This window comes from Pezoporus wallicus, unplaced genomic scaffold (assembly GCF_028554395.1).
Source record: "Pezoporus wallicus isolate ANWC-B61680 ecotype Strahan unplaced genomic scaffold, APGP_CSIRO_Pwel_v1 contig_749, whole genome shotgun sequence".
NCBI lineage: Eukaryota > Metazoa > Chordata > Aves > Psittaciformes > Psittacidae > Pezoporus > Pezoporus wallicus.
Window position 1 is genome coordinate 6,213,095 of NW_026641327.1, and position 22,960 is coordinate 6,236,054.

General features: G+C 38.7%; 1 protein-coding gene across 12 annotated transcripts in view; it reads right to left on the minus strand.

Moving 5' to 3' along the window:
- The window catches only part of FHOD3 (formin homology 2 domain containing 3), a 373,066-nt gene that overhangs the window by 113,524 nt on the left and 236,582 nt on the right, over positions 1 to 22,960 (minus strand). For all 12 annotated transcript variants that reach the window (XM_057423039.1, XM_057423037.1, XM_057423036.1 and 9 more), the window contains exons 7-8: positions 10,468 to 10,579; positions 3,040 to 3,134 (exon numbers count right to left, since the gene is read on the minus strand). In XM_057423039.1, the coding sequence (XP_057279022.1) occupies positions 3,040 to 3,134; positions 10,468 to 10,579 (207 nt within the window). The remainder of the gene's footprint in view (positions 1 to 3,039; positions 3,135 to 10,467; positions 10,580 to 22,960) is intronic.

The following is a 22,960-nucleotide window of genomic DNA, read 5'->3' on the forward strand; positions in this document are numbered from 1 at the left end:
ATGCTCAACTGGCAATAGCAAAATATTCTTATAAATACATATCCTCAGTTATGTTTATGAACAAAACCTGGCATAGATTAGTGCTACGCTATGTGGGTCTTCAGACTGAAAGTCTCTGCAGTTTTTTAAATGCATGGCCCTGGATGATACTAGCTGGCAAAACTAAAAGTTCGGTCTCATTTACAGAAAAATCACAGTATAAAGCAGTGGTGCTAAGAGGATACAGACAACAGAAAGTCCAACTGGTGTGCAATGCCTTATATGCAAATCGTAGACTTGTACTGCTTTGGTTACTAAACACCCAACAGACTGGGCTTCACTGGGGGCCCATGCACTAGACAGACATTAACTAAATCTTACATGCTATGGCAAAAAAACACTACACAGTTAACAAACATGCTTAAGAGCATTGGACAGGTTTTCAATTGCTTTGGGATAGGAAGAAGCCTGTCTCATGTATTTGTTTTATGGGGAACCACAACTTCTAAAAGATCTGGTGCAGTCAATGTCAGACATGGGATATAAGATAATAATTTTTCCACTGTGGCATTTGTGATTTTCTTAAGGCAGGTCATCCAAAACTAATGTGCCAGCTTTAACATTAACACCACAGTGCCCTGAAACAGCACTTTTCCAACTACAGCTGATGGATGGACGGCTGCTGGCTGGTACTCTAAGCTCCCATTAGTAACCACTGGCCTGGAAGCTAGTGCTTGAATTCTAGTCTTATGCAGGACCTGATAAAAGCCCTTCAGTTCTTAATCCAACTATAGTAAAACATTAATTTTTACATAATTCATAATAATTTCTATCTATTTTTTAATGTATTTATGATATGAGAGAACATGCAATATTAAACAGAGGTAAAAAGAAAATCCACAGTAATCTTACACCTTCAAAGGTTCCAGTGTAATCTCAATAATGAAGAGGTTTTATAGCAGTTAAATAGAAAGGGAATTGAACGCAACACAGAATATTGTTCTGAATTTGACACATAGGTTGTGTTTTGTTTTTTTTTATAAAAAGGAAACACAAAGGCTTTAATCTGTCTGGACTTCAGTAATGAAATGAAGAAAGTAGAGATTAGAATAAGAAATAACAGATCACAGGAACTAACTGAAGGAAGATAACAAAGGTTATATTGGAACTTTACATAACCAGAAGCATTTGCATTGGGATTAATGCCATTTAAAACATTCATTAATGCCTAAACCCTATGAAATTAAGAGAGGGTTAATGAAATGTTAGTAAATTGGTTAAGCAACAAAAAAAGACATGGAAAGGATAAAAGGATTGGAGCAATTCTTATATCTGGGTAGCTGTGTTCTCTGCTCTTGAGCAGGAAGGAAAACAGTCTGTATATGTATACACGGAGAAAGAAAAAGAAGTAGAGGTATGCTTCCTTAAGAGAAATCTGTCGTGAGGACTCTGCCTGCATTGAAAACTTTGACATTTCCTCGCCTAAACAAGCTGAAACCATCTGATCCTTCTTTGTATTCTCTGTGGGGGAAAAAGTTACAACTGTGACATGCTGCTTGCTGTTTTCTCTGTAATTATGAAAAAAATCCCATTAAAAACATCATAAAGCTGTCCATAAGCCAGATCATAATTATAAGTGTGGCATTGTGGGATTCCTCTCTTCCTTGATCTTCATAACTGCCTTGCTCCTTTGACTGCAAGATGCTTTTTCATTTTGCGTGTATTTGAAGAACTACCTCCTCCTAAAAATAGCTTTAAATGCATCAAAAACCTCAGACTAAAGGAATCAACTATAGGATAATAAAAAAGTCAACAGAACAAAATTTCTGAAGAATTCAAACACCAAGCAGATTACAAGTGCAGAAACGATGAAGAGAATTACCTCACAAAGAGGAAGCAGTACGTGAAACAACAAGGTATAAAACTGAGACTTTAAAACTAATCGCCTCAGCTTTAATAGCAGCTACAGACAGAAGCATATAAAGCTGGTGGTGCTTTTCAGAAAGAGTACATTAGTGAGATAAGGTGGATTTTTAAAGTCAAGAAGATCTTTACTATCATGTAAGCAGAAGCAAGGGCAACATGGTACTGTACTTAAGTACAGTAACACCAGTGATGGCACCAGGAGAGGTTAGTCCCTCTTGGGCATCTTTCCTGGACAATATCTACCATAAGGAAACCATTTCATCAAAAAAAAACAACCCCAAAGCAACCCAAGGCCCCAGTCATGTAGCCATAAGCGTAATAAGCTGGCAGCTTTATTTATAACCTCCACCAACAAACTCAGGATCTTTAAATGAATATAATGAATAATAATAATAATAATAATAATAAATTCTATAATACTCTGGCTTATTACGTACAACCATAAACACAAGCTTATTTTGATTTGCTAGTAGTATATTGATCTTCTGTGTGCTTTAAAAAAAAGCTACTTTAAATTTTAGTCATCCTAAGATTTGTTTAGGACTAGACATTAATTTTAAAGGATTTTATACTAAGAAATTTCTACAGCACAAGAGAACACTTTGGAAAACATTTGATTTTACTGCAAAATTATTACTACTAGAAAATATAAAGAAAAGAAAAAAAAAGTAATCTCATTTTTTTTAAGCAGAAACACTCGTACTAGCACTCAGACCTGTGAAATTCATCATATTTGGTTTGCAGTAAAAAAAATTAAATGATCTGAACCAGAAAATTATGCACAATGCAAACTTATGTGAGCATGTGATCTTTTCACCAGTGCTTGCCTTCTTTTTCCCCTTGGATAAAGTATAGAGTTAGTTTGTTAAGTTTTGTTTTGTGCTGGGTTGTCAGTGTTGGGAGAGCAGCCATATCGCAACCCATTTCTGCACAGCATTTAGCAAAATAGCAATTCTGCTCCCAGTTGCTGCCTCTGGACGACTGCAACAGAAGTAACAAGAATATGCCGATTGCTTGTCCTGCAGCTTCTCTGGGACAAGTCTCCTTTGTCATATATTCTCAACAGGGAAGACCATTATACAATGGAAAATACTAACATTATTTCCACCAGTTATGCTAATAAAGTAAACAAACCTTGTTAACCAAGGTCATGGCATAAACCAGTAGCTCAGTATCAACCCCGTCCTTCTCCTCCAGGATCTCCATGATGTTGGACCACGGCTTGGCACCTAGAAGAAAAGCAGAAACCATTGGTGCTGGTGATAGAAATGGAAAGCTATAGCATCAACATTTATCCAAGACATAGCACAAATTGGAATGTTCCCAGGCAGAAGATCAAGTGGAAAGATCCAGCTTCCTCTACAGTCTCCCAGGCTTCACAGAGAGCAAAGTTAATGTAGACAGTGAAAGCTACAGTACATCCTAATGCAGGGATCTAAAATATGCCAGATGGTACTTAGATGTACCAATTTCTCTCCCTTGATGATGAAGGAAGCTTTGTTAGACCAGTTAGATTAACCCTGAACTTCTAAAAATCAGGTTGGAGCAATTTTACCCTACCTGTCATAGGTTTACATAGGCTTAGATGAACCTTAAACAAAAACCTATGCTTAAACAAAGTTATGCTTTCAGTGTGCTTGTTGCTCACATGCCTACTGCTATGACTGAGTTACACTGCATTAGGATCCATCCTTTTAACAAAACAATGCAGCAGAGAATGACAGTTTTCACAAATCACAGCTTGTGTGTCTTGATTAAAATAAATGAGCAATGAGGAGGAAAGATTTTTGCTGCGGTTCCTACTCAAATTGTTTCAATAAATATTCCCTCCACAGAACTTTCAGAACATTTCTCTAATTTCTCCACTAAGGTCAAAATTTGTGCTTCTTGTTATGACGTATTTGCTTCTTTCTGCATGTTGATTTGCATTTGCATGGCCATCTGATGCCTAAACCAAGTGGTTTAGTGAGTTATTGTGCTGAAAACATTAGAGAGGCAACACCAGCCAGACTCAAGATAACCTCTTGCGTGGAAGGTGCCTTGTAAAACTGTCCTATTTTATTTGACTAAAAGGCAGATAGCTGCATTTACTGAAGAAAAAAAAACAAACAACAACCAACCCACAAAAAAACACAAACAAAAACACAAACAAAACCAACAGAAAATTCTTTTATCCAGGAAACTGAAGTAAATAATGGACTATAATTCAGGGTTTTTTTTTGGCGCAAAGCTAAATGTGAGGAAAATGAAGCAGAGGGCTAACCCTAACTTAGAGATACCCAGCTCAACTACACAAGCATCCCTATGAGAGTCCTTGAATTTCAGAGGGAAACATGGAGAATATTACAATAGCCCACATCCCATAAACACTACAGGGATAACCATAGTTTGAGTATAATCAGGCAGTAAAATGCAAATGATTCCTCACAGCCACCTGCTGCTGGCTATAAGTGACCCTGAGGTTAGAAATCTACTACTCTTACAGTGGCAATGGCCACTGTTTATTCATGCTGATGTTTTATTAATACATATATAAGTGTGCTACACAGACATCAAATCTCTGCCTGCCCAAGGATCTTCATTTCCAGTGCAACTGCAATACACTGTGTGGAAAAACCTGTCTATTACTGAATGCACAGACAGCTATATTTCTTCTGTTTTCTCTTCCCCTCTTTTTGAGACAGTCTCTGATCTTTACTTCTGAATAATAAATCAGAGCTTCCTTATCTTGTGCAAAATCAAAGAAAGGGGGTGTTCACTCTCAGCTCTGCAGAGGTATTTATATGCATTACTAATTAAATACTAATTCAAATACATGGCTGTAATGAATATACACTCGACACTTCTTTACCAGATTCTTTATATTACCAGACATTTTGTGCGGTACATGTTCAAAGGACATGTGGAACAAATTCACTCGGCTCACAAATGATATATGATCAGCAGGAATGATATCCTCACTACAAAAATGTCTTCCTGTGGTTTCCAGTAAAAATGAAAATGGAAGAAAATAAGAAAGAGAAATTAAATGGGGAAACTGTGCCAGTCCGACTTATAATGATGCCATTTGGAAACAAATGAGTTGACAACAACATAAAAAAACATTTAATCCACTGCATTATTCAGTGAAAGTCCTTCTACTCAAATGTGCCTTTATTTTGCAGGCAGGTTTTATGCTTATTGGATCAATTCTGTTTTGTTTTTAAAAGACAGCATCTTAGTGTTTGATTTTTCTTTTTCCTGAATATCTCGATACTTCTCCATTATCATAAAAGAGTATTTTCAGGATCACTTTGCAGTTTTCCGGTAAGGATGACATATCATTTTATTCTATTCATGCTCCTTCTCCATTTCAGAATACATTTTTTAAAACCCCTGTAATAGCTCATCCATCTTTCAAAGGCTTTAATTAAGGCGCTGCTGCTAAACAGAGGCAATTTCCAAAATCTGCCCTTGAATTTTAAATTCTTCATCTATCCCTAACCAAAATCAAGAGGAAGCAGTACTATCAAGTGACTTTGACAGAGCTACTCCAATTTGTACCAGATTAAACCTTTCTTTTCAAATCCTGTTTTTTCTAATTATGATCTCAGGCTGAACAGCGAAGAAGTGAACACAGAAATAACCGTAAGGCCATCTACCCATGTAGAGACAAGGCAGCTCTGGTGCAGAAGCCACACCATGAACTTACTGCATTACTATACTTGGGTTAACATTCCTTGCCAATATATAATGAGAGCCTGTAGTTTCCAACCTATGATCCAGACAGCATGGAATATGGGCAGATGTAGAGCAGGTGTCGGCTCTCATCTACTCTCATGCCTTGATTTACAAATATGTTGCTCCTGGAGAGTCACCATTTAAAGATGAGACCACAGGCTGATGTGATGAGTGATGAGGCTGGAGTCTACATGAAAAAAAATATTTTTCAAGGCAATATTTTTTGTAATGATAGGAAAACAGTGGAAAACTCCCTCTCCTTTCAAGCTGCATAGAAAACTTTGTGAAAGATACATTGGAAAACCATACAGTAAAAGAACTTGTTGACTTTCCTAAACACATTGGCTGCTGTAGTAAAACAATGATGGTCATAACAGAGATATGAAAAATATGATGCTCAATTTCCCTTTTCCTTTAAAAGGCTAATTGTATGGTGGAGAAATACCAAAAGCTCTCCAGCTTTTAATGGGGAGGAGCCTTAGAGGAACCTATTATGCAGAGCTAATTCTATAGCTTCCATTTTCAGTGTATTGGTCAGACTATTACAAATCCTGAAGTAATCTAAACTCAAATCTAAGTTTGGCAAAGTCTGTGTTAAAAACATAAATCCATTTAACATTTGTATATTACATTTTAAAGTAGTAAGTATAATCATTTACACTTCCTAATTCTCAAAAAGGTTTACTTTCCTGCCTGTCTCCTTCACCTCATTGTGATGTAGAAGAATGACGATGTAAAGGAATGGTGAGGTAGAATCCCAGTGATTCTTCTGGGAGCACATGGGGATGTTCCCATAAAGTTATGATTCCCGTGCAGAACTCTGGGCAAAATTGATGGGAGTGATAAAACAGGCTCACTGAAGTAAACCAGCAGAGGTCGAGTTTTGCATGTGCTCTCCTGCCTTCTAATGGGTAAAATGAGAACTGCCCGACTGCCTTTCACAGGCTTCTCACTGGTAACAGCTCATTATCGTGGCTACTCCCACAGGAAGGCAGGAACCTCAACCCTGATGCTACTTGCAGCACTCTGAGTAGTCATGCATGGTGCACAAACACAAGAGAACTATGGGGTTGCAACAATTAATCCTATATTAAATTAATATACTCTAAATAATAATGCTGTCCACTGTTCAAAGTCCCAGCCTTTTTTCACTTTCCCCTTTAAATGTTTTTATGTATTTAATTTAATGCTGTCATTTGTGTCTTACACAAAGTCTTGCTATCACAACTACTCAGTATGTGCACAGTATGCATAAAGCATGAAAAACTTTGCATCAGGCCAGACTCATACATAAGAACCACCACCATGTTGGACTGCCTGCCTCTAGTAGCCATAGGATGCAGAGGCAGTAATACTTTTGGAAAGACCTCAACATTTTGAGCTCCAGGCCATTTAAATATGAGTGAACATACACATCATAGCTACAAGCATGAGCATTCATTTAGTGGATATTAACCATGTGTGAAATGGTAGGAAAAATGAAGAATTGATGATGCAGCCCATTTACAAATAATATAACAAGTCAGGTAGCAGAAACTCAATTCGCTAACAGTATGAGATAGTGTCCAGGTCTGTCACAGGGCTTTAATCTGTCCTAAAAAATGCCTGTGATAAAGGAGACCCAGAGAACAGAGTGCAATGCTATCTCTACTTTCCAGAGCCTGCACAGTCCCAGTATGCTTAAAGTGAAATGAGATCAAATTCTCCTGGGACTCTGAAATAAGAAAGGGTGAAGGGAAGGGGAAGCTAGATGGAAATATTAGTAGCAGCTACTTCCTGTATGATGAGGGCCATGAAGTTATTCATTTACAGTCTGCTTGTATCTGAGAGTAAACCTGGTACATCCGTGGATCTCTCTTTGCAGATGGATGTATTCTCACGTAGAAACCACAGATGGGATTGCTTTGAAACCAGGCTGAATTAATATTGGGTTCTTTATGTTAATCATGTGTGGTACACATGTTGAGAATTATGTCATATCTCATCACCTTGTATGTACATGAAACGTTGGACCTTTTTCAAAGCAGTGCTAAACTTAATTATATACCTGCAAGATTTATGAGAACATTTCAAGAAAAGGCACATTGATTTTTCTTCCTCTGTATTTCTGTTCCATTAAATCAGTCATTAAAGGCAGGTACTCCTCAGTTACAAGCCACTAATTTCAAAATATAGCACAATAGAGCATTCTCCTGCAGAAACTGGCTGCTCATAGCTTGGATGGGTGTAGCCTTCACTGGGTGAAAAACTGTTTGGATGGCCAGACCCAAAGAGCTGTGGTGAATGGAGTTAAATCCAGTTGGCGGCCTGTCTTAAGTGGTGCTTCACAGGGCTCAGTACTGGGGCCAGTTCTGTTCAGTACCTTTATCAGTGATCTACGTTAGAGGATGGAGTGCACTCTTAGGAAGTTTGCAGATGACATCAAGTTGTCCATAAGCATTGATGTATTGAAGGTAGGGAGATCTGTAGAGGGACCTGGACACACTGGATTGATGGGCCAAGGCCAATGGTATGAGGTTCAACAAGTGGAAGTGCTGGGTCCTGCACTTGGGCCACAACAACCCCATGCAATGCTACAGGCTTGGGGAAGAGTGGCTGGAAAGCTGATCAGTGGAGAAGGACCTGGGGGTGCTTAATGATGGAGCTGAACATAAGCCAGCTTGTGCCCAGGCAGCCAAGAAGGCCAACAGCATCCTGGCCTGTATCAGCAATAGTATGGCCAGCAGGGCCAGGGCAGTGATCATCCATGCCCCTGTACTCAGAACTGGTGAGGCTGTACCTTGAATCCTGTGTTCAGTTCTGGGCCCCTTACTACAGGAGAGACATTGAGGTGCTGGAGTGGGTCCAGAGAAGGGCAACAAAGATGGTGAAGGGTCTCCAGCACAAGTCTGATGAGAAACAGCTGAGGGAACTGGGTTTGTTCCGCCTGAAGAAAAGGAGGCTGTGGGGAGACCTTACCGCTCTCTACAACTGCCTGACAGGAGGTTGCAGTGAGGTGGGTGTTGGTCTCTTCTCTCAAACAACAAGCAACAGGACAAGAAGAAATGGCCTCAAGATTCACTAGGGGAGGCTTAGATTGGATATTAAGAAAAATTTCATCACATAAAGCATTCTCAAGCATTGGAACTGGCTGCCCAGTGAAGTACTCATCATCCTTGGAGGTATTTGAAAGGTGTAGACGTGGCACTTAAGGGATGTGGTTTAGCGGTGGCCTTGACAGTGCTAGGTTAATGGTTGCACTCAATGATATTAAAGGTCTTTTCAGCCCTAAACAATTCTATGATTCCATTACATTATGACCTAAAAAACGAACTAAATACAAAACAAGACAAAAATAATCTTGTTCGTAGCTAAGTGCAACTGTTTTAAAAATAAAAATAACAATAACAAAGGAAAACTGGATATTTGGGGCTAAGTTATTTGCAAGAGTTCATGGAACAATGTGCCAACCCACAGGTATGAGAATCACATAAATCCTCTCCTCATGCTCCTAACATGTATCCATTTAACTACATGCATCACTTTTGTCACATTTTCAGTTGCTACTTAAGTTGTTTTATTTCTTTGGGGCATGTAAATGTTTGCCTAAGGCTATTATACAGATACAGAAGGGAACACACAGCACATGGTAGTGTGTTTAGGGTCATCTTTTCTTTCTGTTTTTTCTCAATGAGGTTTACTAGCATGTGAACAGATGGCAATCTGAATATGTTGAGAATACCACTGAGTTCAGGGAGCTGAGGAAATACTAAGAATGACTGTAAAAATAAATCATAGTGCTCACAATTACATTAATATTGCGATTACATTTATACTTATGGCATTGTAAGGTTTATTGGTTTTAATTCACAACAGAAAACCAACATGAAGACTTCACTCTTTGAAGTGCTATGCTGTTTTTTAATTGCCCCTGCCTGCTCCCCTGCCAGAACAGACAATTTAGAGTTTCTCTTTTCAATGTACTCATTCTGATAGCTGAAAGCAAAATCTGGCTACTTTCTCCAATTTCTGGCACCACCTTTCTCCCCATTCTCCAGCATTTTTTGTTTCACTTTTACCGTATCAAGTCACTCAAACAAGTTCAGCATGGAGGCAGTTGCTCCGCAGAGGGGATCTTGCTTTCAACCTCCATGTGTTTGAGACCACAACAATGGCTCTCCCAACCTCAAAAACTCTCCTTGAGGCAAAGGAATGTTTCTCATCAAGAGAGAATGCCCCAGGAGCTTAGCAATGGCTTTGTGGGAAGAACAAGAAAGAACCATTTTTGTTCTATTTATTTGTAAAAAATACAGTACACATATTCAAGTATTTTTCATAAGCCTGAAGGGTAACAGATTTCATAGTATAATATCTGCTCAAGGGCTTTATTTTAATGTAACAACAGATGGTTTTGCTTTTACTATAAAGCCTGTACTATTACTGACCTCATCTTTCTCTTCAAAGGGATTACACTGATTAGATATCATTTTCTCTTCTAAATCAGACTGCTGCTTCTCAGAAGGACGTGGAAAGGCGGCCTGGCCTGAATGAGCCTCTGAGGTTGGAAGATGCAATGAGGCTTATTTCATGTGTAGGTGCAGGGAACGGGCAATGAATGCAGTGCCCAGAAAGGCAGTCAAGTTTCTCAGCTTTTTGCTCCTCATTCCCACTGTAACTCATTCCTCAAAGCAATCTTAAATTGGATGAATACTTAAAACAGGCTTTTAATAAAGAAAATGAAGGGTATGTCACACAAAGCAGGCACCATGACAGCAAGTCTAGAACCACTGAAATCAGTGATGAAATGCCACCCTGACCTTGGTGGTGCTGGGATTTTGTACCCCCTCAAGTAAGGCTACTTACCTCTCTTTTCATCAACAGTAGATACTGCCTGGATTAAAAGTGGTGCGTTGGATTCGGTATACTCCACAAACACCACCAGCAGCTTCAGTGCTGTCTTCACCACCAGGCGGAACTGGAAGAAAAAAGTGAGACTTGTCATTCAGCAAGCCACAACATTTCCAGATGTGCTAAATGACACCGGGCAAGATGCAAGCGCAGTGCTCCAGATCTGGTAATAACGTGAAAGGAAGAGATTAAACTGTGCCAGGACCGAAAAAAAGGGAAGGTAGCCAGTTGGCTGAAAATTTTGTTCACGGGATAGTGCTCTCCTAGGGAAGTCTCAGTAGCCCATGAATCCAAATGAAAGCTTAACACCACCACATACAATAAAAGGTTGAATATCCCACCTATGCATACCCCCAACATTGCTGTCCAAAGCTTGATGTACACAGGGCCTATTGAGCTAAGAACACATGTATTTTTTTATTTCTCAACACATATATTTCCCCCTTTCACTGTGAGCTTTTAATCCTGTCAAACTGCTGTATGATGGAATTATGTTTGCCTCATGCTTTCTTCTTTTTGCATATTACTATTTAATGCTTAAATTATTAAATAGATCTATCTTTACTATTTAACACAACTTGGGAGAAAGTGTGTTTAATCTCTGACTATCCCACCCTGTCACAAAATGTGTGATATCGTGGAAAAGAGCATTCTGCCTCCAAGTTTTCAAACTCAGTTTTTTGTACATCCCTAGGAGTGTGAGTTCAGCAAAAACTCAACATTGGTAAAATGCACCTACGGGAAATCAATAGCCAACCTATTACTCCCATCACACATCTCCCATTTCAAGAAAAGACCATCTATTAGATAATTTTCCAAGTGCTGAGTAAGAATTTTTAGGGAATTGCTTAGCATAGGTATGTAAAAATCCAGCTCTTTACAAGGGAATATTTGGAGTTTTTAATAAAAGGAAATGTGAAAGAGAAGGACTTTTAAATAGGCATACACTCTACATACACAGCTTAGAGGACTTTTACTGAGAGAACTTATTCTCGGTCAGATCAGCTATATCCTCAACGTAAATAATGGATTTAAAGAAAAATAAGAGGCGATACACCACTGATCCCAGATCAGTGGTGATACACCACTGATTCCAACCTACTGCTATTGAATCAAGCTCCAGAAAAGCAGGTATTTGTAAGCTTACTGTATTTTCTGTTACCTTGTTCTGCACCATATCTATCCAACAACGTGTAAGATTTTACTGCTACAGTAATGAGGTCATTGCTCCTCTGCCATTGACAGATTTTTAAATTCACTTTAGGATGCGGTCATGTAGACATAAGCCAAGCTCCTGGCTCCTGAAAATCCCTGTCTGTGCCTCATTACATTAAGCTGGTAGGCACTCTGAAATGTAACCACCTATGGGGAAGGGGAAAAAAAAATAAATCGTTACAGTATATTGATAAATTGTTTCAGGGATATATATAGTTTCTGTCAGTATTCACTCATTCCCATGCCCTCATTTTTTCAAGTCCTCTCAACACAACTCTCCTAAGAGACAAAGAATCGCTATTAATCATTTCATAGATGCACACAAAGACAGTGACTGTGTCTGTATTCTAAAGAAAGATTGCAAGTGTAACAGGCATAGACTCAAGGTATTGCATTCACAGAGATGTTCTAGAGCTCACTTCAAGGTAACGAGCTAAAATGCAATGTGCAGCCATAAACACAGAGTTTAGTATGAAGAGTGACCTAGGTATTTCCCTAGCTTCTTGGGGTTTACTTGCTCATGCTGATTTGAGCGTGATGCACTGCAATGATACTACCAGCAATGCAAAATACTCTGTGGTTGAACCCAGACTCTCAGACTTGATGTATCATCAAATCAGCTACTTCTAGGGCTGATGGCCAGGAAATCCCAGTGACAAACCTGACCAGATCCCTTAAGACACTTGTTTAGCCTTGGTTAAAGCTAAACTCCCTTAACCAAGATTTGACTACTTTGCAGTTGTATAGCTGCAGTGGTGCTTCACAGAAACATGAGGCAGTCAAATTAAAGGAAAATGAAATCTGATAACACACCTACAAATTACTTCTCCATGATTGCACTGGACATTTGTGTATTTGCCTGTCAGGCCAATACCCCACAGTTTCTGCTCTGCAATGACATTTCCCTTACCAACCAAATTCAACTGCTTAATAGAACATACTGAAAGAATTTGCAGCAAGTCTCCACTTGCTTTGTAAAGTAACTTTGTAAAATTGGAGTTACCAGATTGCTGTAAACAAGTCTAGCATTGACTTACTTCCCTGCTAACCACTTGTGTACTACCTACTAATCTGGTCAGGATCCGTACCCTAGAAAGGAAATTTGGATATTACTTTTGATGATTTTTAAAACCTCAAGGCTTAATCACATGGTGACAACGGGATGCGTTTACACATATGTACTCCATGGCAAAGTTCCCATACATTTCCACTTGATAGCAAGCAGTGTGGGACACATCAGGCTTATGTCTATTTATGCAAATCTCTTTTTATTCCAGAAAGAGGGACCTTTTGCAATACCTCTGCTCTCACTTTTGCCTGCTGACCATGGCAGCTGCTGTAATCAGGCACTAGTCCCCACACATGTTATATCTGCTGTGCTGCAAATCCTGTGAAGCCTCAGGACAAACCACTGCAATCGCACCAGACTGTGAATTGTTCGGGTGCCATGTGCAGGTGTGAACTTCCTGTGCTTACAAGCTAACAGATGACAGCATAAGGAATAAATACCACCCAGAAGCAGTCCTGAAGAAAACGAATTATTAGAAAAGCTGTTTTGCTTGCCATTTAGCTAGCAGAAGACACTTTAGGTTCAGGTCCTCAAACTGTAAATTTTCAGGGCTTCTCCAACTCCTCAAAATAGTCAATCAGCACTGGAAGTGGAGGTGTCTGTAGGTAAAATGGATGTATCTGTAGGTGAAAGTACATACCATGACAGCTTTCTGCTTATAGTCCTCACAGCTACTAGCTTTGAGACAAACTACATTTAAAACATGCTGTTTCCTGCTCAATAGAAATAGGATCTGAGACTGTTGCGGGCACTTTTAATCTTGCATGGTGCTTTGGACACCTTGCACAAGTACAAAACCAAAATACTGCAGCCCTAGACTAAGCACCACAACGCTTACACTGGGGACTTATTAGCTACCTGTGTCCCATACAACTTGTGCACACATTCTACAATAGGGCTTTTTAATACTGCTTTAATAGTGCTGCTTCACAGAAGCAATCACCAAGCAGCTGCACTGCCCCTTGGAAGCTAAGTCTTCAGCCAGCCAAAGCCTCTCTAAGACATCTGGTAACCTATCAGATAGTCAAACAGAAGGGCAGTCCAGAGCCGGACATGCTCACTAAAATCAACTCTAGTAATCCATCATGGCACAAAGAAGCCTCTGAAAAGTCTGCTCTAGGGATACTTGCTGGCAAGACCTATGTGAAACACGCTGTATTTTTATGTGGCCTCTAATATGATGCCCTACCCATTAAATGATCTCTTCATGACTGCTGCCTGTAACATCTCATACGTGCTTAAATGTTAAGTGTTGGGTATCACAACAGGAAGAGTTTTAACCAAACCAAGCCTGTTTCACAATGTTCAAAACACCAGAGCTATTTAGAAAGTTTCCATTTGTGATTAACTATGATGACTGTCAAAGTGGGAGATCCTTGTATCTTCATGAGTGAACTATAAAATGTGTTTGCAGGGCATGCCTTTTCAATTATTTATATAGTATACAACTACATTGCAAATAAAATAGTTGAAAATCTCAAAACTGGGAGATTGCTTAACAGGAAAAAAGAACAGCAATTCATCAACTTTTTTGCCTCCTTTTCTGAAGGGAAGCAAGAAACCAGTCACTGGTATCATTTCATTTCACATGATGTACCCAGATGGCACAGCAATGGGAGCAATAGAAACAAGTTTCATATTTCATTCATGAGTAGGCGAATTTACTATTCATTTGAATCACTGCTAAAAACTTCAGGAAGGTTTTTATGGCTGTTTCTGGGATTTATCGGGCTCTTATTTAGCATTGAAGAAGTGCACAACTGCTTGCTGAGTCAGCTTCAACAGCATCACAGTTCTTAAAATCCACAGCAAAATGACACTATTCAAACAGGACTAGATATCATAAGAGCAATAAAAGAGGTAGACATATACTGTGCTAGCTCAAAAAAAGTCCCGGTATCATCACTTTGCAAGCACTGGTGATTGCAATTAATTCCAAATTTCTATCCTAAGTATTACCACTTAGTTAAAAAAAGAAGGCTCAGTGAGGAATATATGCACCCACTGGCTTGGTAAAGGGATGTTTGTATAGTTCTGAGATTAAATCAGGATTCTTGAATGTCACAACATTTAAGAAATGTCAAAATTTTTCTTAAGCTAGAAAAGAAAGTCATTGTGTTTTCGTATCACATGTGAACCAATTTACTGAGAGGAAATTATGTTAGCATCTTCTAGCTAAAGATAAGACGCAGCCAGCAGTGTAAAAGGAGGAAGAAAAATTATAAACCTTTTCCCTCTGACTTGCTTTATGTTATACAGTAGAGTTTGGCAGTCCCTTTCCTTTTTATCCCTTTCTATTTAGACAATCGGAAATGTGTTACAGACCCAGTTAAAGATACCACACAACTGGCTACAAAACCCATTTCTCATAGAAGGGCTTGCCCGAGTTAATCACTTGGCAGGAAAGGCTTTAGTCTTTACAAGGAACATTGTCAGGAAGTTCCTTGATTTAGAGACAAAGAAATATTTGAGAAGTTCTGATTTAAAAAATTAGGATTTTTAATTTTTTTTTTTATTTCTTTTTAAGGAAGAATGCAAAAGCCCAATTGAGTAAAAACTTCATATTTCACTGAGGGTGATGTAGTTGCTTTGGATTTATGCTATTCAAATTTAAAGGAGAAATGGCCTGGATTTTCAACTAAAGATTTACCATGGCCAAAACCTCCAAGGTCTAATCCAAGTGCAGACACGGCCTTGTAGGCCATGTACTTATCCTGTTGATACGACACAGCCAGGCAGAGCTGCAGCTAAAGAAACATGTAGTTTACCCAGTGTAGAACCCACTGGTGAGAGGTGCACAGAGAGCTCAAACCTGTCTTTCTTGTGTGATGAAAAGATGCCCCCAACTTTAGATCTAGGGCTGCAGGAAGAGCCCGCTGGCATCCCACTAACACCAGCAATGCAGCTCAGTTTTCTATTTCACAAGCAGATAAAAGCACCTTCTGTTCACAAAAGGAGGAAAGATCTTCCTGGAATGGAAGATTTTTTTAATATATATTTTAATATATATATATATATAAAATCATTTAAATAAACCATACAACATATATTTAAACACAACATTTACAATAAAAATATAAAAAGAAATATTTCAGATAATATACAATAATAGTATATTATTATGTATAATGATATATTTTAACATAATAATGTATTATTTTCCTCTGCAGAAAGGAAGGAAAAGAAAACATAAATATTGAGCTTGAAAGAATCTTCGAATAATTTAGGTTGGAATGGACTTAACGGCACTTTTCATCTTAGGTGAACAAACCCACTTCCCTCTTCCTCATATATGATGTGTTCTCACCTCATGAGGGGGCAAGGTTAAAATTGAAACTAAAACCATAACTTTTCTAAGTTATAATTTCTGATTCAACCACAGTTTTGCATCCAGCTGTTTGGTTTCCTCTCATATTTGTTGTTGCTAATAGCTCAAAAAGGTCCTTCAGCACCTGATAAAACTACAAATATATGCACACACACACTTCCACAGAGACAAAGAGACTAGTACATATGTTAAAAGAATATAGGTACTATACTACAAGAAAACCTTGTTTTCTCTATATACTTGTTTGCTACCAGCTTACTATTTTACTGTTGGTTTACATAGCTCTAGAAGCAACAGGTTGTACTTCAGATTCAGCACTACTGGATATGAACAGTAAGAGCTGTCTGCTTGGTATGAAAGAAGGTTTGCCTCCAACAACCGCACAACACATTCATATCTTACTAATGCTCTAGCATAAGGTAGTCTGTATTTTGTAGCAGTTCCCAGAACCGTGTCTGTTTCTTTGTTTGCTTTCTTTTCCTGGAAGATAAAAAATGCACCTGGAACATGTCTGCCCTTGTTCTCAGAGAAACATCTAATCTGGAAATCAGACTGAAATCAGAAATCTAATATTGAAACCAGATGACGATGAGGAAGGACAATTTATAATCTTATGTTTGCATTCCCTTGCAGAGCACAGCTTCAGTAAAAATTAAGGAATTTACAGGCCGTAAGACAGGATGTGTACAAAGTGAAAGGAGGCTCTCAACCAGGTAGTCAGTGTCAGCTATGTGCATGCATGACATATAAAAGCCCTTCGCTGATAATGCATACATGTAGCCAGCCTTTTAGAAACAACCTGACACATACAACATCCCAGTATTTTCTGATATACATAGGATAAAAAGGTAACATCGACAGCTAGAACAAAGAGCTTTGTAAATGTGTTGTACAGAGCATTTATGTAACCTGCACAAAAATATACCAGAATGCGGGTGTCAAACAAATAAGGGGAGAGATATTAGGAGGTAAAACATTTGTAAACCTCTACTACTAGATTTGCAAATGCCTTACAGAACATAGAAGAAAACCAAGTTCTTCCTGTTCCGCAACCTTCTCCAAAACTGACATTTGAGGTCAATTGCTTCATTCCAAAAAAGGGTGATGACTCTATTTAGTAATCCAGTTCCTTTCTATTCATAGCTCCTGAATGCAAGAATGATCAGAAAAATGAGATCCTTCTGCATCACCTCAGCCAAGTCCTTCTAGTCAGCTTAATTTTCCATTCAAACTTTGTCAGCCTCTTTTAAGGAGAACGATGAAAAATGCATAAGTCTAAATAACCTACCACAAAACTCCTAAAATGAGTTTAATCACCCTTTTCCAGAAGGGAGACAGAGTTCATATGTGCTGGGGCCTTATAGGCTGTTTTCTAGGCTTCAATAAAGACATATATTAAAATCATGCTAGACTCCATTTTACTATTCAGCCATTTTCACTCACATCTTCAAAGAGGGATGTTTAAATAAGGCAAATTAACTGCTGCTAAATGCTTTGCAGGCTCAGGACTGAAGGCACAACATGGAAGAAAGGACAGTTAGACAGAGGTTTAAAAGCCTATATGCTTAGATACAAGATGCTAAAAAATTATCAGTTAAACAACTGTCTTTTAATCTGAATGTTTCTTTAAGATTTTCTTTCTGCAGAGTGTATAATGCTAGGCATGGCAGAGAAATGCACGCATTTACTGCTTTAAACGTGAAGTTTCTCAGAACTTTGTAAATGTACTGCATAAAGATTATAAGGTCTGAGCACTGTTACATATGTGGTGTGCTTCTAACATTTATCTGTGGTGAGATTTCTGACATGAAGAGAAAGAAGGCTATTAAAAAGAAATTCGTCTGGCTTACCAACAAAACACAGGGATGAGCAAGTAGTGATTAGTGACTGGTCAACAGGAAAAGAAAAGGCTCATGCCTGGAAATGATTATTTACATCAGCAATCATGGGCCAGAAGCAGAAGGGGTAAAATGAAAAGAATCTGTACACAGAAGCAGGCAATTCATACAACAAATCAAAGCATATTATAGACCAAAGTAGCTCCCAAATGGATACATGCAATTGTGATGGGAGCTTTAAAAGAATATGTTGGGGGTAGAAATCAGCTCTGCGTTAAGCCATTTGTAACAGCTAATGATGCAGCTACATTTCTGATGCAGAAATCACTACGTCATACATAGATTTACAGAAATCACTATGTCATACAGACAAGTGCTGTAGAGCCCGGAATGAGACAGGAGATGCTAGAGGGGATTTTGGGCATTCCCCTCTCTCTCTTTTGGAATATCAATGGAATATCACAATCTTCCTGTGAGGTGGGAAGTGATTTTCTTATCCCATTAAATAGCCTAAAATGGCATTTTTCTTTGTTTTGCAACAGGATCAATGGAAGATGAAACACAAAGTGAGAGAATTATCTTGTTTTCCTCCCCTGCAATCAGACAAATCCCCTTGGTTTCTCCCATGAGAACTGTTTGTTGTGTGAAAATTACATATAATTATTCAGCCGGAAAGGATGTCAGGGGAGGGCCTGGAGTTTATAGGACATAAAAGGATCAAACTTCTTTAGTCTCAGGTGACTCTTGAGGTGGTGTCACCTCACATTTGTGAAAGGCCCCAACCACAGATTTATCAGCTATTTCCCTGGTTTTAAGTGTCTTTCTCTTTTGCTTGTTCAGAAATTGCTGAAACAGAAGGTTTGGTTTCAATTAAATTTTTAGCTTTTCCCATTGCAAAACACAAAACAAAAATATTTCACTGGAAATTTGCCACCAGCTCATGTCCACAATAGGAATTATGCTTCAATTGTAAAGATTCACGCTTCTCACCTCAAATTGTTTTGTTTCATTGCATTCAACATGTTGATGTTTTTATTAACCCTTCCCAAATGCTGGTATCTTCTGGGACTCCATCCAAATGAACGCCACCAGGAAATGCAGACCTGCCTTCTATGTCTGGATAAAGATTGTCATTATATTATCTTAGATAATATGTAAAATACTTAGCTTGAGAGAAATCACAGTAACATGAGAAGCAACTTCTGCTAAAACTCATGCTAGCGTGTAATGTGCTATCAAACAGCTTTTGATAAGGAACAGATCTTATTTCTTCTCTCTCTTCTTCTAGAAACATACACCTGAAATTGTTAATATAGAGCAAAGGTCCCTAGCATTTTCATGCTATGGATCACAGAGTAAGACTATCCAGTAAAGTCTGTTCATTTCATTAGACAACGTAACCTTGTCTGGGTACATACTAAACTAGCCTCATGCAAAAATAAAAGAAAACCACTGTGACGTGTATAATGTCATTCTAATGCAACTTAGCATCTGGAAACATACTGTCTGACTAGGTGATTTTTCAGTAGTTACTGTAAATTCATGACCCTAAAGTCAAGATGTCCCATTTAAAGTAGTTTAAGAGTTCAACCCACTGTTAAAACAAGAGGGGTTTTTAGGATTGAGTCATATGTCTATTAAATAAAATGTGCATTCCTGATGGGCAGAATTAATGAAAAATAACCTTGTCTCTCTTGAACACTACCCTGATGATCAATTCAGCAACAGAAATAACAGTGATCTTTCATGTTTTGGGAATAGGAACATAAGTAGATAATAAGCAACAAGATATGAAACCACAGGGAATTAGAATTCCAGAAAATAGATGGATCTGCAGACTAAAATCAATCAGAAGAACGGCGTGTGTGTGCCTGCATAGGAGAAATTATTAAGGCCTTTTGGCACCATTTCCTTTTTCTTCTTATAATGATAAAGAGCTGCCTGCCGAGCCTTCCCACCAGCCCTCTACATTGATGTATGATATCAGCCTTGAACTACTCTGTCCTCAACAGATGGTTATTGGGCTGAACCTCTGGCAACAGGAAAGGTTTGGGAATGGCAGTTTCAGCAGCTTCTTTTCCTTGGGCAGGGCCAAGCTGATGTTTCCTTAGCTGTGTTCCAAAACACTGGAAGACGAAAAGAGTTTTTATGAACTTAATTGCAGACAGGACTTTATTTTCACTCCCCTCTCTGAAATCCCCTTCATACCACACTATTTCAGCTTTTGTTATGTAGCTGCTAAGTGACATCTTGGTTTTTAAGGCATCTAATCTTGTTGCTGTACTTAGTATACTCATGTCACTGTACTGAAGACAAAAGGAAACCAGTTTTAAAAGACATGGTATTAGATAACCTGTTACTAAGGCGAGTTACATGACGTGTTACCTCATGCAAAGCATTTTACAAGGAGTCGTGGAAATAAGGGGTACTGGGCACAAGTTACTCCTGATGAGATCCTGACTGGACACAAAAGCAAGATTTGTCACAATGAGAAAAAATAAGCCCTTGGAATAATCTCCTGAAGGAAGTGATGGATTCCCCAGTGTTGGATACTTTAAAAATTGGGAAGGACACGTACTGGGGAAGGATAGGGACATGTAGCGTAGGAAGGATAAGGTGCTGGGACATGTACTCTACCTCCTGCTCGCCTAGAAAGGTTGGACCAAATGATCCTTGAGGTCCCTTCCAGCCTGGTATTCATAGAATCATAGAACAGTTTGGTGTTGGAAGGGACCTTCAAAGGTCATGCAGTTCCAACCTCCCTGCAATGAGCAGGGACATCTTGAACTAGATCAGGTTGCCCAGAACCACATCCAGCCTGGCCTTGAGTGTTTCCAGGGATGGTGCCTCCACCACCTCTCTGGGCAGCCTGTGCCAGGATTTTACTACTCTCATTGTAAAGAAATTTTCTTCACATCCAGCCTGAATCTCCCCGTTAGTTTAAAACCATCACCCCTTGTCCTGTTGCAGCAGGCCCTGCTAAGAAGTCTCTCCCCATCTTTCTAATAGGCCCCTTTTAAGTACCGAAAGGCAGCAATAAGGTCTCCCCAGAGTCTTCTATTGTATGATTCTATGAAGGATCCAAAAGCCAACTACAAATAATCAAGTCATACAACAATTCTATGAAGCATGCTGTGATTTATCACATTTTACATATGGAAAAGTTGAAGTACTGTGAACCTGACAGGCAAACAGAAGATGTAACATTGCATCATATTTTATTATTTTAAGCCTCCAAGTAAATATTTTACTAATGTGTTTTCTGAAATATTTTACATTGCAAATGCAGGCTTTAGATTTAAGATTAAATCACTACTGTATCATTTTCGTGAGTGATTAGAAACAATGTGGAAGAAAGTCTACCTGCCCCACATCAAATTTCCACACCAAACCAGTTCTTGTTCTGATACCCACCTCCTATTATAGCTAGACCTATGATTTGCACTGGCTGGTCTGTAAGTGATGTAAAATAGAGTTTCCTCATAACAATGGTAGAGAGTGCCTCACAAGCCACAGATCTGCAGTACGTTTGATACAGGAATGCTATACAGAGCAGCATCTCATAGCTTCAGCATCTTCATGAAGTTAGTTTTCCTCCTGGCCAATTCACAGAATGGCCCAGGTGGAGCTGTTAGGTGACCCTGTCCTTGCTTGTGAAAGTCCTCACCAATAAAATGTGTGTCTGGCTTGGCTGAATTACGATCAAAGACAGGAAAACTGAGAAATAAGGAAATTACCAGAGACATTCTCTTAGAGTCTCCTTATAAGATTAAACCCATTCAAATACACGATAGTCATGAGGAGCACTCTATTTTCAGCCTTCTTTCCTTAGACAGCTGTGCTGTCTCTCCCATTGTCCTCTTGTAGACTAACTCTTCTGTGTAACTATGCCACCTGCCCACTGAATTTGGTCACATTTAACCGCAATTAAGCTATGCTCCTACCCAAATTGAAAACTGCATTACAAAAGAACCTAAGTCAGCATTCTCATAAAAGAAAAAACAGTTTCCAGGCATTTTTCAAGGAAGCCAGCCAGAAAATTAGTCCTCATGTAGCATTCCACCAGCCACACTGAAGGCTGTCAGCTGTACCATAGACAGGCATGGGACACATGGCAGAACTGATGGTTCTGAGAGCTTGTGGGATGGGAAGTTAAAAGCAAGGAAGGAGAAGAACAAAGATAACAAATTGCTTCATTAGTCTTATTGCTCATGAAACAATTTGCTAGAGTCAGTAGCCTTGGCGATGTCCTGTTTAAATAATATCAAGGTTGAGTTCAAGGGCCCTAGGGGAAAAAGCTATTTGAATCTGCAAGTACAGTGGAAAACTACTCTGTTATTATTCTGTGGTTTTATGCACGTGAAATTTGTTCTTTCAACAGTTCCATTAAAAAGTACTTATATTAAATACCAAAACTATGGCTGAGTTTATATAACTTCACCTGAAAACCCCTGTAAGTTTAATGATATGGTTGGCAGTGCTTTCCTTACACTGTACAATCTCATAGACAACATTTCAACAGCAAAACTCAAAATCAAGACAAGCTTGTATAAAATGTGTGGAAATGGTTGAAGACAATGTGTTAACAAAGAGTCCAAACTATGATATATTATCTATTGCGACATCTTTCTTAAGCAAATAGTTGTTAACAGGTTATCCTTTTTAGATACTCTAAAATGTAACATAGTAGTGGTTTCAACTACTGAAATAATAAAACTGTTGAAAGAGCAAATATCATACATAAAATCATGGAACAAACCCACCGCAAACTCCTCTTGAAAAAATAACCAAAGTAAAACTAGAGAAAGGAGATATATGTGTCTATATATCACTTATTACTGTAAGAGTACTAGTAGTTCACTGTGTGTATAGACTGTGTTCTCAAACTTCTGAGTATTGTCAGGCACAAAAAGGAACTCAGAAGAAGTGGTCTGACTGAAAAACCAGACCCATTTATGTACCTTTGGACAATCTGCAAAATAAAATTAATGAATAAAG